Genomic DNA, 18,213 nt, shown 5'->3' with positions numbered 1-18,213 from the left:
GGCAGTCCAGTGGTTAGGACTCAGCACTTTCACTGCCAGGGCCCAGGTTCGATCCTTTGTTGGGGAACTAAGATCCCACAAGCTGCTCAGTGAGGCCAAAAAAAAAAAGAATGGTCCATGGGAAACTGTGGAATCTCAATAAAGTAAGCACCACAAAGAATTAAAAAAAGGAAAAAGGAGTCTATAGTGATGAAGACAGATACACCAACAAATAATTAGTAAAATATGATACATTCTATTATATGTATACAGGATAATTTGGGAACACCAAGAAATACTCAGCCCAGCCTAGGGGTGAGCTGAACTTGCTCAATGCCACTTTTGAAATCTGTAATAACAATTCCCTTGCTTTTCTTTATAGCTATACCATTTATGCACATGCATTCATAATGTACAGTTTTTCTGATCTGAACTTTCTACAAATGTAATCATATTGTACATATTTTTCTGCAATTTGCTTTTCCCACACAGTATGGTACTTTCTACAAGGTCTGATAAATAGCATTTTAATACCATAATTTAAAACCAAATTTCATTATGACTTCTTTGATCTATGGGTTATTTAGAACTGTGCCTTTTAATTTTTAGTAGTATAGGAGTTCTTTGTTTCATCTATTTGTTATTGATTTCTAGCTTAATTGCACTGACAGTAAATGTAGTCCATATGTTAGTTTTTGAAACTTGCTGATATTTCCTTTATGACCTAGTACAGATTAATTTTTAACACTTTCATATATGGTTGGAAAACTATGTGTTGATAGATGCCATATATATACATAAAGCCACTAGATCAAATTTAATAATGACAATAATCAAATCTTCTGTATCCTTGCAGATTTTCTTGTCTATGTGGTCTATCAATTACTGAGAGAGGTATGCTAAAATTTCCCACTATGGCAGCAGAATGTCAATTTTCTCCTGTAGGTCCATCAGTTATTGTTTCCAAGCTATATTATTAGGAACACACTAATTTAGAATTATTATATCTTCCTGATAAACTATACTTTTAAATCAGCATGTAGTGACTAGGCCTAATAATACTTTTCTCCTTAAAGTATATGTATCTGATATTAACAGAGTAACTCCAGCTTTCTTTTAGCTACTGTTTGCTTTTCCATCCTTTGATCGTCTACTTTTCTGTAGCTTTGTGCCTTTAGGTGTTTCTCTTATAAACAGCATGAAGTTGAATTTTGCTTTTCTCCCACATCCAGTCTGACAATCTTTGCCTTCTAAATGCACAGTTCAGTACATTTCCATTTACTGTGATTACAGATAATATTCTAGATTCACTTCTACTACAATGTTTTGCGCTTTCATAATCTGCTTGTTCCTCTCTTCATGCCGTCTTTTTGACTGAATCTGTCCACCTCATTCCACAATACTACTTCTAACAGATTTTGAAATGATATATTCTAACTATATTTTGTTAGATGTTACCCCTCCAAACTTTAAAATGCCAATTAATTTAACAAGTCTAAACATAGTCATTATCTTTACCTACTTCCCACACAATAGAAACTTTGAGTGCTTTAAGTTCAGTCACACCCCTCACAATGTATCAGATGTTATTGTCCAGAAATTATAGTAGTCCCCCTTTACCTGTGGTATCACTTTCCGCGGTTTCCTTTACCTGCGATCAACCACATACTAAAAATATTAAATGAAAAATTCCGGAAATAAACAATTCATAAATTTTAAGTTGTGCACTATTCTGAGTAGCATGATGAAGTCTCGCACTGTCCTGCTCAGTCCCGCCCTTTCAAGATGTCAATCATCCCTTTGTTTAGTGTATCCCACTGGTTTAGTCACTTAGCAGCCATCTCAGTTACTAGGTCAACTGTCGCAGTATCAGTATTGCAGTGTTTGTGTTCAAGTAACCCTTATTTTACTTAATAATGGCCCCAAAGTGCAAGAGTAGTGATGCTGGCAATCTGTATATGCCAAAGCCGTAAAGTGCTTCCTTTTAGTGAAAAGGTAAAGTTCTCTACTTAATATGGAAAGGAAAAAAATCATATGCTGAGGTTGCTAAGATCTACGGTAAGAACAAATCTTCTATCCATGAAATTGTGAAGAAGGAAAAAGAAATTCGTACTAGTTTTGTCGTCACATCTCAAGCTGCAGAAGTTATGGCCACAGTGTGTAAGTGCTTAGTTAAGATGGAAAAGACATTAAATTTGTACCATAAGCTATTTTGAGAGAGAAAGAGGTCACATTCACATAACTTTTATTACAGTATATTGTTATAATTGTTCTATTTTATTACTAGTTACTGCTGTTAACCTCTTATTGTGACTAATCTATAAATTAAACTTTATCATGGGTATGTACGTATAGAAAAAACATAGTATATATAGGGTTTGATACCATCCATGATTCCAAGGCATCCATGCGGTCTTGGAATATATCCCCCAAGGGTAAGGGGGGAATACTATACTTCCATCTTTATTTGTTTTAACCTTACAAACTAGACATTGTTAATGTTTTATACCATCAACTTTTTAAAAAGTTTCATTCACATTTATTATTTTTGTTGTTGTTGGCTCTTCATTTCTATATCTCAAAATCTTCTTTGAGGTTATTTTCCTTCTTCCTTAATACCTTGACACTTTTGAAGATTACAAAAATATTTTAATGTCCCCCTCAATCTGGCTTTATCTGATATTTCTTCATGGTAAAACCCAGGTTATGCCATTTTGGCAAGAACGTCACAGAAGTGATGTTGTGCCCTTTTCAGTGCATCACATCAGGAGGTACAAGATGTCAGTATGTCTCATGACTGGTGATGTTACTTTGATTACTAAGTTATTGTAGTGTAACCCCATAGTTATGGTAGTGTCTCTTAATATCTCTCAAGTTTTCCATCTCTATGTCTCTCTGTGTTACATTCTGTATAATTTCTTCAGATCCATCTTCCCATTTACTATTTCTTTCTTCAAATGTGCCTAATTTTTTGTTTTAACCTGTGCATTGTTTTTCTAATGTCAACTTTTTAACTATCACATTTCCAGATTCTTTTTCAAAATGTCCTGATTAATTCTTATAGTCTTTTGTTCTTTTGTCATACTTCAATTCCCTCTTTTATTTAACATATTTATTTTACCTCTAGTATCTGTTAATTCAAATATCTGTAGTCTTTCAGAGTTTTATTCTGTAGTTTATTTCCTCTAACTCTTATTCATGGTGGCCTGTTTCCTGGTGTGTTTAATAATCTGGGGGAGGTGAGAGGATGTGGATTCATGTTCAGTTGGAACCCTACCTTTGGCAATTTTTTAGATGTCTGTTTAAAGTGCCTTTCTCTGAGAAGGATTTACATTTGATCCTGCCAGGAGACTAGCAGTACCACCAACACAGGACTGCTTAAACTAAATTTCTGTCTTGGTTTTTTTGGGGGCCACACAAGTGGTGTAAATTCAGGCTCAAACTAACTGCATGAGTTAGGGCTTGTGGTAAAGAGAAAATTCTTTCTTTATTTCTACTCTACTCAAAGCCAATACCAAGATAGGTACTTACCAACACTCTCCCTATGTGGTATGGCAATCTACATTTTTCTCTTTTAGCAACCAAGAATGTCATTCTTTGGAAGTTCCGGCTTTATTTGGGTGGGGGTAGGAGGGCTTCAGTTGTGACTTCTCACCTTGTTTGGATCCAGAGCTTTCTTTCCTCTTCCCAGATGCTAGGACAAAAGGATGAGGAAATAACTCTAGGACAAGCACCACTTCCAATGTTAGCTTACCATTATGGATTTATGTTACCTTAATATTCTGGCCTCTGAGAAGTGCTTCCTTTTCCTCAGTTCAGCCATGAAATAAAAGAGTTTTGATTTGTTTTTTAATCCAGCATTTTCCGGTGTACTAAAATGCAAAGTTTCTCTGTACCTCTAGCCCACCATACTGCCAAAAACAGAAGTCCTTAAGGTTTCTTGAAGAATGGTAGGAAAAAAAAATGCTTTATGGTTTAGTAGAAAAGGCAGAGTTTTCAATGATCATTTCTTAAAAAGAGATCTGGGTTAAATTTCAGGTTCTACAACTATAAAATACGGCTAATGATCATAGAATCAACCCCAATGAGTAGTAAGTAAGAAGAGGGTTTCCTACCAATTCACATTTGTCCTGTTAAGCCATTCCGTGCTGCCTAGAGTTACTATTTTTATAGACCACCCAGAGTAGGCCAGTTCTTTGAATCCTGTGCCAAAAATAGCTAGATGCCTTCTTTACCATCCACACAATATCAATAAGGTCAGAAAAATTAACCCTTTTAAGTCTACTTAGTTTATTTTCTTTTTCTGTGTGATGACTATTCAGTAACCCCAAACTCTCCAAACTAGTCAGTTTTGCTACACATTACTTTGACAAAACTCTCTTACTTTAGATGTAAGATGTATTTACATTTCATCACCAAGTGCCTTCAGGAAATGTTTCTTAAGGCATACCTATATTTGGCAAATGTGTGTTATATATTTTCTCACTTGGACCCATACCAGTAAGGCACAAAAGTTCAATTCTACATTGAACATCTGAAACAACATTAACAACACTACTATGGTAATGTGATCTCTTCTGAAAGAGTTTAGCTTCCTAAATTTAAAATGCTTTCGAAATCTCTGATTAAAATGTCTATTTGTCTGGCCAGACTTAGTTTTGTAGTACCTGAGAAAAGCTGAGTTAGAACTCACAATCTATTATTTAAAAGCCTATGCAGTTTCTGCACCAATTAAAACATAATAATGCTTGCTTTATAGATATTCAAGGCCACGGATGTGAAAGTTGTTCAATAAATATCTTCCAGGTGGTACTAATAAGGTTCAACTGGGGATTTCCCGCTCCTCTGGCAGATTCCCAGGTCTGAGAAGATCATTGGTTTTGCAGTGAAAAGACTGCAAACAATGAGGTCAATTAAGAGATGCTTCTGAATAATATACATGATGCAACATCTCCATTCCCAACATTTGGTTCAGGGGTAGATTTCAGTCTTTCAGACATTGTTGCTCTCTGAGCTTTGATATTTCACTGTGCCAAATTTTCTCCAGAAGAAATAGTTCCTGCTTTTCATGAGTTTCATAGCCAGTTTCTTTCCTATTTCCTTCTTGGTATCTGGAGATATTCCAACTTGTTAAGACATTTTGATATTTCTTCATTCCTTCTAGCTCTTCTCGTTGTCGTTTTTCTTCAATCTAAGCCTTTTAACATGTTTTTAAAATCTGAACAGTTCCTAATATTCCCACTACTTCTTGGCTTTCTGTTCCTAAAGCCTTCACACAGAGACAGACACAGATTTCCTTAGGTTGTTGCTCAGTATTTTCAAGTATTTAAACTGTCTCCTATTCTTAATTCTCCTTTTTGTACTGTCCATCTAATTTTTTTAAACACAAACCTTTATTAATAAATTGAGACCATTATCTCCTCCATCCATAATGGATCAATCTACTTGCTCATGGAAATAAGACCCAACCCGTGATACACCCATCACTTCAGCATCAGTGAAGATCATTAATTCATTAAAAATTTTTGTTCCAGTCTTATTTTTCAAATCTCTGTTGACTTATGAGGGCTTTCACAGCAAGACGTCCCCAATACCATCCTCACTTCCTGCAGCATAATTCCATTCTCTTTATTCGTTCATCAAATGCTACTCCATAAAGCCTCTGTGACTACCATCATCAGAGTCACTGATGTTCCTTCAACAATATGCCCCTAATGGGAATTCCCTGGTGGTGCAGTGGATAAGACTCTGCGTTCCCAATGCAGTGGGTCTGGGTTCGATCCCTGGCCAGGGAACTAGATCCCACATGCATACCGCAACTAAGAGTTCGCATGCCACAACGAAGGAGCCCACGTGCCACAACTAAGGAGCCCACGCGCCGCAACTAAGGAGCCCACCTGCCGCAACTAAGGAGCCCGCCTGCTGCAACTAAGACCCGGTGCAACCAAATAAATAAATAAATACTTTAAAAAATATATATATATTAAAAAAAAAAAAGAATATGCCCCTACCTTTATACAACAGCTACATAATTCTTTTTCATACTACAGTTGTTTACATATGTGCTTCTCTTACTAGACTTTTATTCACGTTTGCATTCCTGGCTCCTTGCTCAGTACCTGGCAAACAACAGTCCTCTAAAAATATTTGCTGTATGTCTGACTGAATAAATAATGAGTACCTCATATAGCCTAGATAAGAAATGAGGAACTAAAAGCACACAGCTTTTGAGAAATAGCAAATGAACACACATAACTGTGTATCTCCTCCGGGATGAACACTGTCTTGTCTCTACAGGACAAAATTAAAGAACTAGACAACATGATCTAAGACCTTATACCTGTGGCAAAATATGCATAAGAAACAATAACAGCACAAAGCACAACTTCAACAAGTGGGAGAAAATGTAACAAATTGATAACTGGTGAGAAGCAGTTGAATAAAGCAATATCAAGAATGTCAGTGGGGAGAGACTAAAACACATGAGTTGAAAGACAGAAGGAAGTTCTTTCAGTTTAGGAATGGTGTACATAAACATACAAAAATAGGAATTAGTAAATATATGCAGAGTATGGCAAGCAGGTTACTTGTCAATAAACACTAGATACGTGTTTAATACATGCAAGTAGGTTTATAGCAACTCATACCAAAAGAAAAGATTTTTTGGTCAAGACTACAAGTAATCCTTTTAAAAGAGAAATACAACTAGCTAAAGACTTATCAAAAAATAACTTACTACTAATGGGGGGCGGGGGTAGGGGGGAACATATTCATTCATACCACAAATATTTATTGAGAGACCACTATGTGCCAGGCACTGTTCTAAGCACTGTAAAACAAAAAAGAGATGAAAATCTCTGCAAGGAAATAAAGAAAATAAATAAGTAAATTATATAGTATACTAGAATAGAAGAATCTTCAGGGTATAACTACTAATGGTCACCTTTAAAAACTGGTATTTAAATATAAGATAATAATTGAAACCTATGGCTCTGTTATCCTCAATGGCTGTGGCAAAAGTCACAGAGGAAAGTCAGTGGAAAAAGTCATTATATAGAAGAGACTTTGAAAGGAAGAAATGAGTGTAGCTGGAGAAGTTCTAACAAATGGCCTACACCCATGAAGCCCCCTCTGGTACTGAGGGTCCCAGTATAAAACGCTTCATTTTGAGAGCTGCTGGTGACTCTATATTCACTCCACAGTAATCTGATTCACTTTATTCAAGGAATTTAATTATATTCAAGTTCCTAAGTCAGGATGACAAAGTTTTGATTAGCATGTCTCTTTTCTCCTTTATTAATCAAGAGATAGATCTTCATGAATAAAGAAGTCCCAGTCCTCAAATACAAAAATTAAAATGACAAAATAATTTTAATATGAAAAATATGGGTAAAATGTCAAGAGTAAATAATGAATAAAGTAGTAAAATAATTTTTTAATAATTCAAATACTTACTCCAGGCATCTCTTCAGCATATTCTATGTAACTTGTCTAATGTAGTGTGAACTTTCAAAAATAAGTCAACTCAGAATTATGACTTCTTTTCACTGAGTTGCTTTAGTGAACTAATTAAAAAGTAGATAGGTCTCTGGGGCTCCATGATGAGATATCAAATGCTCTGGGGAATTGTGCTAACACCAAACAATAACAAAAGTCCAATACGAGATCTATATTTTATTTTTTAGAAACCAACTACATAGGAATAAAATGGGAGTGACCTAGTTTGGCCATCAAACATATGAAAAAGGGGGTCATTATACAATTTTTCTCTAATTTCTCTGTTTGAAAATCTTCATAATAAAAAGTTTTATTAATAAAAAAGAGATTATTCAACTTACAATTTTCAGTTCTCAACTAATTTTAATATAGATTTCGCTCCTATCCCTAATAAATCTGCTTTCCAAGATTACTACTGACCTGCTAATTACCAAATTCAATGTTCCTGTCTCAGCGTTCTGCCTCTCTCAAGCCCTCAGCATATGATATCACTGCTCAAGCCCCTCTTGAAACTCTTTTCATCCTTAGCTTCAGAAAACCATTCTCTTCTCATTCTGTCCCTAACCCTATTCACTCTAAGTTTCTTTTCCTGAGTCCATCTACTGCTCATGCTGATTCCCTCAGATTCTTATTACTCTTCTTCCTCTATTTTTCTCCTTGGATAATCTCAGCTATTCCACTAACATCTCTGTTTGTCTGTCTACCTATCTATCATGGTAATTCCCAATATCTAGTCGCTATCTCAAATTTCCCATACTACTAATAAAAACCATTGTCTTCCATCATAAAACCATTATTCTTTCTATGTTGGCTACCTCATATTACAGCATCACCATTCAGTCCCTCAAGATAGAAATTTTGGAATTATGTTTAATTTCTCTCTTTTCTTCCTCATGTTCCACATTGTATTCGTCATCAAATCCCACAGAGTCTATCTCAGAGATGTACCCTGAGATAGTCCATCCTTTCCATCACCATAGTCTAAGTTCAGGCTCTCATCTATTACCTTAAATACACCAACAGCCTCCTAATGCTGTCTCTACCAATAGTTTCTCTTCCATCCAATCCATTCTCAATACCACCCTCAGAGTCATCTTCCTAAGATACAAAACTGATTGTTACCCTCTGCCTAAAAACTCAGGAATGCCTGGTTTATAGTAGCACTGTATATAGCAGCATACAAGGCCCTTCATTATCTGGCCCCCACTTATACTGCTAGCCATATTTCCTCATACACAGTCCCACATATATAAAAATGCACTGAATTTTTCATTTTTTTCCTGAAAATGTCAGGCCATTTCATAATTGTGCCTTTTATCATGCTGCTCCCTCTGCTTGGCATGCCTTTCCCATACTTTCCACCTGGCAAACTGTCATCACACTTTAAGATTCAGCTTCCTCTATGGGATGTCCCTTACCATTCTGTCATTCAACAAAAAAAATGTTTTGAGCATCTATCAATATGACATGAAACTTCTCCTCAAGGAATCCATATTCTCATTTATATTCTCTTAGTACTTTGTTCATACTGATGTTATGACATTCATCACATTATCCTGTAGTCATCCTTTTACATGTCTCTCCTCCAGCTGGATCACGAGATCTTTAAAGGCACAGCCCCTGTCTAACTACTCTTGACTCCCCAACACCTAGGATGCTAATTTTGTTCATGTGTTGAGTGTGCCATGGTTAGTGGGAGTCTGAAAAAGATGATTTCTAAGATCCCTTTGAATTCTAGTATTCTATGACTCCAACACAAAAGCAGCATTTCTCAGTTGTGATTTAGCTGAAAACCTGAACCAAGTTCAGCTAGAGGCTTAAAATATTTATACTGATTCCCATTCCAAATCTACTAAAGAAGAAACTGAGAATTATTGCTCTACCTACTTATTTTATAGCTAGGGAGGAAGCCACCCAAGTGCCTTATAATCTCTGATACTCAAGTATCATAGTATTGAGGTAGGTAATATTATTCTTATAAACACATTTTAAAAGTAAGTAACTGAGGCATACAGAGATTAAGTAACTTGCCTAAGACAACAAAGTTACTAAGTGGAGGAGATAGGATTTGAACTCAGGCAGTCTAATTTCAATGCCCATGATCTTAATCAGTTCATTATTTTGCTTCATCAGTGATCTGTTGAATAACTTAAGGCTTTCATCATTAAAAAAACATGAACTTGGGCTTCCCTGGTGGCGCAGTGGTTAAGAGTCCGCCTGCCAATGCAGGGGACAAGGGTTCATGCCCCGGTCCGGGAAGATCCCACATGCCGCGGAGCGGCTAGGCCCGCGAGCCACAACTGCTGAGCCTGCGCGTCTGGAGCCTGTGCTCCGCAACGGGAGAGGCCGTGACAGTGAGAGGCCCGCGCACCGCGATGAAGAGTGGCCCCCGCTTGCCGCAACTAGAGAAAGCCCTCGCACAGAAACGAAGACCCAATATAGCCAAAATAAATAAATAAATAAATAAATTTATTGGGAAAAAAAAAAGAAAAACATGAACTTTCTGCCAGACCTAGGTGAAGAACAAGGAGGAGGAACCAATCTTTCTTCTCCCTTCTTGTCTCTGAGAAGAACAAAACAAATCCATTTTTCCCTAGCTTATGACTAGAGCTAGAATAATAACAAGAATTAAAATTTTTAGCATTAGTATCCAAAATAAATATCTATACACTTACCTCATGGGTCCATAGTTCAGTATTACAAATGCCAAAACTATCATCACACAGATAGCTCTTCGCTTTGGACTGGGAACTTTAAGCCTCTGGTTCTAAAGAAAAGGACCATATTAAATACAATTGAACTACACATCCCTCTCACAAAAAGCAACAACTCTCCTCTTCACCAGTTATGTGAATACTTAAACCAAAAAACAAAATGCAAATGTGAGGAAATAGTACTTTTCAAAAGACTAGAGCAGAACCTTCCAGAGAGAGAGAAAAGGAGAGTAGCAGGAGAGAAGAAACATAGCAGCCACACTGTGGCAGAGGCATCCTCACCCAAAAGGAAATAATTCAACAATTTTTATAATTTTATGGATCTTCAAAGAATCCTAAGATACTTCTGTGGTTTGTCTCCCTATTAAATCATTGTTTTCAGTAACATAATGGAACATTCCCATACGCTCAAGGAAAGACAGAAAGAGCAATATAAGAAGCCCCACTCAGTAGGCAGAGGCATCAATTTGGTTCAGGACAGCACTGCAGTAGGAAATCCTGAAAGCAGCAGATTTCATCAACAGAACTGAGGAGAAGATTAACCTCGTTGGGACCAGCATGGCAACAAAACAGAAAACATAATAGTGGGCATGTAGACCAAGAAAACATTAACAATTTTTTATTTTGTATTGTTTTCTTCTTTAAAAGGGACGACCTAGTGGGACTATTTAGGAGCCTCAATGTGATTCATTTAGTCAAAAAAAAAAAAAACAAGAGAGTGCTATGGTAATAAGTGAGGAGAAACCCAGGAAAAGGAGACAACTTTTGTGTACAGCTTGTGAGGTACAATTCAAAACCTCCTCTTGCCAATACTTTATCCTTACTACAAATGTTTTGGGGTTTACTGGGCCTGCCTTTTCCTAGTACTATTATTTTACACAATTTAATTTAAAATATAAAATTTCCAATTGATTTATCAGAAGAAAAGAACACTTTAACCCATTATCCTGGCTCTATCACTACCATCACTCACCTCTGATACAACTTCATCCAGCTGCCGCTTCAGGGATCCGTTCTCTTTCTTCAGCTTCTCATTCTCCAGAAGGGCAGCCTTTAACCTTGCCTCTAACCCTAGCATGTATTCTTTCTTCTTCTTGCGGGACTGACAAGCTGACTCTCGATTTTTTATCATACGTTGCTGTCTCCTTAGCACAGCAATCTAGGAAAAGTTACAGTGAATCAAAATATTTGGATTTTAGGATCAGATCAGTTAAGAATATACTGATTTTTACAATTATCTTTAAACAAATTGTTCAAAACACAGGTTACTGGTTGTTTTAAAAAATATTACTCAAACTAAGTAAATTGAAATCAAATGATTAAATAAGGCCTTCTAAAACCTGTTAAATGTTTTCTTCCGGTGTTTTCTAAGGCTTATTTATTGATCTTCCAATTTTCCCTTTAGAAACACTATGTATATATGTATGTATATATACATACACCTTTAATCTATATCGCAGGCCCTGAATTGACTATTTTTCAGAACCATATATCCAATTACTTATAAGGCCACTTCTATTTGTAGAGTTACCATCACTTGAAATTCACTATGCGCAAACTGAACTCATTATCTCCCTCTATTTTTTTAAAATCTATTCATTTTATATCAGTGGTATCTCTCAGGATATAATGGAAGATGTGACGAGTAACCTATTTTTCTTTCATTGTCTAAATTTACTCCCTCTCTCAACCTCCCACTTACTCACTAAATATGTACTGAGGATATACTAATGACCAAGTTTCTTACAGTGAAAGTGTCTCTCAGTCATTCCTTTCTGTTTCCACTGCCATTCTCCTAATGCAGGCACTCATTAACTCATCTCTAGACTACTACAATAGCCTCCTAACTACTTTAATTGGCTTCAGGCTCCTTCTGTCTACCATTTCTAAGATAACTTCCTTCCCCTAAAAACATTTTAATCTTGCTATTCAATTGCAAAAGCAAGCTAGTCATGCATTCTAGCTACCCACCTTTGCTTTCAAAATCTTCCATAATGTGACCACCCCCTACTTCTCTAACCCCACAACTATTCACACCACACCCTCCAATCTTAACATTTAAGGCTACTCCATGATCTTCATACACACCTAACTCGTTCCTTTATTCATACTGTTTGTTCCAATTTGGAATGCTGTCTCCTCTACTAAGTTAATATTAAGGACCATCCAAACTCTAAATATGATAAACCACTCGGAGTTTTTATATTGTCTGAATTTCTTATGCCCTTATAATTTGGCAGATACACCTGAACACTCTAATGGTCTCAACTGTTTCAAAAATGTTGACTCTCTCTCTCTCCACCTAGATTTTATACCCTGGAAACCAAAACCATGTAATATGACCCACAATAGCTACCATAATCAAAACTTACTGAGCAAAATTATTTTTGTCATATTTTCTAAACTAAGGTGTGGAACCTATTTGTTTTAATTTTAGTCTAATTTATTTGGGAGAGATGGTGAGGTAGCAAAAGTCCATAAAAAGCACCAAATAATATTACATTTATTATTGTAAGAATACAGATGACTGAATTACTGAGTTCTCTGTTTTGTAAAGGACTTTAAAAAAATAAACATTTTACTGTGGGTGTTTAATAACGCTTAATCAGATTGGTAAATAAAATTAAATAATTTAATACTGATTTCTTTTAAAATAACAACACAATTCCCACCCCATACTACATTTGCTAGAAACAGAGGTATACCAAAGCCAACCAAGCAATCAGAATCCACAAGGAAAAGAAACATTATATGAGATGTCAAGAAGAGTATTTTTTCCTTTTTTTTTTCTTTTTTAACTGAAACTTCACAACAATGCTGACTTATATAACCATCTACAAAATTTACAAAGTTTCCCTGTGGAATAACTATCCCACTCTTCAGTAATGCTAAACACACACACACACACACACACACACACACATACGTGCGCGCACACACACGTGCGCGCACACACACACACAGAGGTGGCAAAGCCACGATGGATTGATTATTCATCAATTTCAAACTATTCTCTGGACAATGCCACTTTGTTCAAACTACTGTTACTCTCAGTGATCTTCATTGTTACTTAGAATGCCAGTATCCATAATTAATACTTAATACTAGAGTGCTTAAGTACACAGAACGCTGAACAAACACATAAAAGAGAAGGTTCCCAGATGGAAGAGTTTATACTAAAAGTTAGATAAAAGGTAACCTTACTTTAAAGGCTAATTAATGTATGGAATTTAGGAAGGCTTACAGATGGCACACCATTTAATAAATTTCAAACAAGGATTAAGGATTTCTGTAAACAATAAAAGCACCTGCATATTATACAGCATAAAGTTTCAAAGGCTGTCAATGCACATGCCTCATACTAAAAAAATGAAAACCACCTGTGGCCAAATATTCATTTCTTCCCATAGAAAAAGATACAATAGCTCTGAAAATGCAGTAAATACTCAATATTACCAACAAATACAAAGGATAAATACAGTAAAAATATATAAAATCCACAGGAATCACCAAACACAGAGTTCCAACTTTACATTTCAGCAAGCTGTCTTCAGCTATCTAAATAAATAATATTTAAATTATTCTGTATATTCTAGGCAAAAAACCATAATTTTCAGATTAAACACACACATACTGTTTGGTTTTTTTGATGGGGAACGATATTTTATACGAAAAAAAGGATTACACTATAATAACTGTTTTGTAAACTGATTTTTCCCCCCAATTTTTATTTATTTATTTATTTATTTATGGCTGTGTTCGGTCTTCGTTTCTGTGCGAGGGCTTTCTCCAGCCGCGGCAAGTGGGGGCCACTCCTCATCGCGGTGCGCGGGCCTCTCACCATCGCGGCCCCTTGTTGCGGAGCACAGGCTCCAGATGCGCAGGCTCAGCAACTGTGGCTCACGGGCCCAGTTGCTCCGCGGCACGTGGGATCCTCCCAGACCAGGGCTCGAACCCGTGTCCCCTGCACCGGCAGGCAGATTCCCAACCACTGTGCCACCAGGGAAGTGCCGTAAACTGATTTTTTAACATACAGTGTATCATGATCATCTTTGACATGCCATGAGAATGGCAGCATAGTATTTCAATTATCTTGGTGTTCCATAATACATTTAATTAATCTCCTCCTGTTGAAATTTTTACAGTTTTCAAGATTTTTAAAAATAAGCCTTATCATTTGATGCTGTTAGAGAGTAGAAGAGCCAAGGCTAGAACTTAGGACTGTTGATTCCAAGCCCAGTGCTTCTGACACAACAGCTCCACACTGCTTTTAAATACCAAACAGGAAGTCTTGCATCACAGTATGGAACTCTAAACTCAGTGAGCTGTATGGTTACTTTAATTATGTGCCTGTTTGAAATTGAAGGCTTACGGAACTGCTTGAATAGAAGCTTACTCTCCTCTATTAGCAGTCTGCAAACATAAAATCAATACTCTGGCCCATTAATCAATTGACACATCTCCCTTATGGGTGTATGAGAAGATTCAACATGACTCAAATGAGTGAACAGCTAGCAGTTCACTAACAGTCACTGCTAACAGCTAACAGTCACTGCTTCTGGTCATCCTGCCTTCAGAAAACTCTTCCACCAAGCATTGTGCCTTGGAAAAAGAAAAAAGAAAAAGCTCCACGGCAGCAAAATATTCTCCCTTTAGTGACACTGCACTATAAAATATGGTGTTTCATTATCAAACAAACATTTATTTGACTGTAAGAAAGAATCTCGTAAAGGGAGAACTTCCACAAATGGACTAGTACTTTTTGAAGGCTGGATCAATTTAAGAGTCAAAATTCTAAGTCTCTTTCCATTATGTTTTTTAATTTTAAGTTAGTGACTGATAAACACTATAAGATATTATGTTCTTCTTACAAATAAAATAAGACTATTTAGACCCTTGATTCTGTGATGTTGCTAAGAAATAAGCTTCAAAGTCCTGAATGGCTATAAATTAAAGGTATTAAAATAAAATATTTTACTGCTAAGAAATACATCCTAACATCACACACAAGCTCAAGAGAGATCAAGTACTGGTAACATACAGGTGAATCAATCACTGGCTTACTGCACATCTGTCAATTCTAATTCTCATTTTGCTGAATCTTTCCCTCTAAACTGACGTATGAAGCAGAAACTGTCACTGATTAACCTCTTCATCATATCAAACAAAAATTTTTTTCAATTAAATAAAAAAAAGAAATAAACTTTGTTTATTTGAAATTGATTTAAAAGGCAAAGGAGTAAATTTTCTTAAATACTTCTTTTAATTTACATAACTATTATATTATTGTATATCATAGTAAATATACTTATTATAAATACATCCTAAAAAAGATGTACAGCAAAAATCAATGGCAAATTTAACTTATGGCAACCTTATTTTAAATATTCAAATAAATTAAATATTTTAATTTGATTTCTCTTAAGAATCTTAAGTACACTCCTTTTTTTCTCATAAAATTATTTAAAACAGAAAAACAAAATCTTTACATCTACTTTTCTCAAATCTTATGACAGAAAGCCAGAATTTTATTTTACTCTCTATTAAGTTGTGTGTGTGTGTGGTATAACCTTTTCCTACTCATTAAAAGTTAAATAAAGACTCTTCATTACTGGTAACAGGAGCCATTAAATTGGCAGAGTCAAGTAGATAATTTTCACCCCGAAGTTTTCCTTTCTCTCTCCCTTTTTTATTTCTGAATGAAGAATGCCTTGTGGCATGTAGTATGATTTCCAGAGTGAGAAAGGATAACAGACAAAATCCCTACTAGATTGTAGGTCCAAGCTGCTCTATCCAATCCTATCTTCTGAGTGAAAAGAAAGAACTGGTAGAGAGGCAAAGACAAGAGTATCCACCAGATCCCTCAGGAAAGCCACACTGCTGGCAGAGCCTCCTGAAGAATGGAGGAATCTTAGTCCTGTGCACAGGATCTTCAAAGATCCTCAGAGCAGTTTCCTGTGCCTTCAATTAATGACTCCTCTGCTTCATATGTCCCTAGAAATACCTGGTGTAGCTATATAAGAGTAATAGTAATTTAGTCATCAAATGACAACACTGGGTGCTTCCCTGGAGGTGCAGTGGTTGAGAATCCGCCTGCCAATGCAGGGGACACGGGTTCAAGCCCTGGTCCGGGAAGATCCCACATACCGTGGAGCAACTAAGCCCGTGCGCCACAACTACTGAGCCTGCGCTCTAGAGCCTGCGAGCCACAACTACTGAGCCCACGAGCCACTACTACTGAAGCCTGCTTGCCTACAGCCCATGCTCCACAACAAGAGAAGCCACTGCAATGAGACGCCTGTGCACTGCAACGAAGAGCAGCCCCCGCCCACCGCAACTAGAGAAAGCCCATGCACAGCAATGAAGACCCAACACAGCCAAAAATAAATAAAACAAAATAAATAAATTTTTTTTTAAAATGACAACACTGGAAGTCGGGAGTTTTTTTTGTTTTATGATTTTTTTTGATGAGGACCTTTTTTTTTTTAAACATCTTTATTGGAGTATAATTGCTTTACAATGTTGTGTTACTTTCTGCTGTATAACAAAGTGAATCAGCTATATATATACATATATCTCCATATCCCCTCCCTCTTGCATCTCCCTCCCATCCTCCCCATCCCACCCCTCTAGGTGGTCACAAAGCACTGAGCTGATCTCCCTGTGCTATGCGGCTGCTTCCCACTAGCTATCTATTTTACATTTGGTAGTGTATATATGTCAATGCTATTCTCTCACTTCGGATGTGGACCATTTTTTAAAAAAATATTTATTTATTTATTTATTTATTTAATATTTATTTATTTATTTGGCTGCACCAGGTCTTAGTTGTGTCATACGGGATCTTTACGTGCGGCATGTGGGATCTAGTTTCCTAACCAGGGATTGAACCTGGGCCCCCTGCATTGGGAGCGCAGATTCTTAACCACTGGACCACCAGGGAAGTCCGAGAAGTCAGAAGTTCTTAATTCTTGTCCCAGCACTGCAATAAATTAATTGGAAGATCTTAGAAAAATCATTTCTTCTCCCAGAGTCTATTTAAACATTAATAAAAAGAGGGAGTTAGTAAGAGCTTATCTCTTGTTTCATTAGACTGTGTATGTCAAGAGAAATGTAAAATACATTTCTTACTGTGGATTATGGACAAAAAGTTTAAAGCCGCCGCTTTAATCCTCTAAAGGTCTCATCCAATCCAAAAACAAAATGGTTCTAGCACTGATGTTAAACATGTGTGCTTAATTACCATGTAGCACAATAATGACTACTGTATCATAAAATATGGATGATATTAACTTTGCTGTTTTATTTGATACCAGATTGTTCAAATAAGGTCCATCTTTATACTTTGTCTCTCAAGACGTAAAACCATCTGCTTGAATTTTTTTTTTTAATTAAGAGAATACATTTGCAGAGGGAGAGAAAAGGGAGCAGCAAGTTTCAAGACGTAGGTAATTTGAAGTTTGCACTGCATCAGGGCTGCTTTGAAAGTAAAGCCCCATTAATGGAGCACAGAGTAATGACAACAGCACTGGACTCAGAGAAGGCCTAGGCTTGAATCCTAACTCCATTATCGCAGGTCATATGATTGAGGTGAGGATCAAATGAGTAATGGACATGAAGGTTCTCTGTAAACTATAATGTACCATACACATAAGTGTCAGTAAAAAGAAACATCCTGCAGCTATGAATAAACTGGGTGAGGAGGCAAAAATTCTTAATTCCAACAACAATGTGCCTCACAGCTGCCCTGATAAACTGCGCAACTAAAGTAATATTGAAAATATCTGTCCTCACTCCATCTCCTATTTTTACACATTTCAAATTTTAAATATCAGACTAAAACAAAAACAAAAACAGACAAAATCTGGAAATCTCATTTAATTCCTACAAAAGCAGAAAAACAGAGCCTAAGAATAAAAATCTAATCTCCTCCCAAGATCGCTCAGTCTGCTCCTTATTCTGTATTTATCGGGACTTTCATTCACCTCAAAAGGCCAACAGGAGGTTTTATGCACTTAGAAAG

At 36.4% G+C, this 18,213-nt stretch overlaps 1 protein-coding gene across 2 annotated transcripts in view; it reads right to left on the bottom strand.

The window, feature by feature from the left end:
* Nucleotides 1-18,213, bottom strand: part of ATF6 (activating transcription factor 6) — a 224,106-nt gene that overhangs the window by 167,777 nt on the left and 38,116 nt on the right. Inside the window, exons 8-10 of one of the 2 annotated variants that reach the window (XM_036844316.1) lie at nucleotides 11,164-11,349; nucleotides 10,152-10,243; nucleotides 3,635-3,673 (exon numbers count right to left, since the gene is read on the bottom strand). In XM_036844316.1, coding sequence (XP_036700211.1) covers nucleotides 3,635-3,673; nucleotides 10,152-10,243; nucleotides 11,164-11,349 — 317 coding nt within the window. The remainder of the gene's footprint in view (nucleotides 1-3,634; nucleotides 3,674-10,151; nucleotides 10,244-11,163; nucleotides 11,350-18,213) is intronic. The other variant, XM_036844324.1, reaches the window with a different exon arrangement.

The sequence above is a fragment of the Balaenoptera musculus genome, chromosome 1, assembly GCF_009873245.2.
Source record: "Balaenoptera musculus isolate JJ_BM4_2016_0621 chromosome 1, mBalMus1.pri.v3, whole genome shotgun sequence".
Taxonomy (NCBI): Eukaryota; Metazoa; Chordata; class Mammalia; order Artiodactyla; family Balaenopteridae; genus Balaenoptera; species Balaenoptera musculus.
The sequence above is the reverse complement of the archived record's forward strand: the minus strand, read 5'-3'. Positions and strand labels throughout refer to the sequence as shown.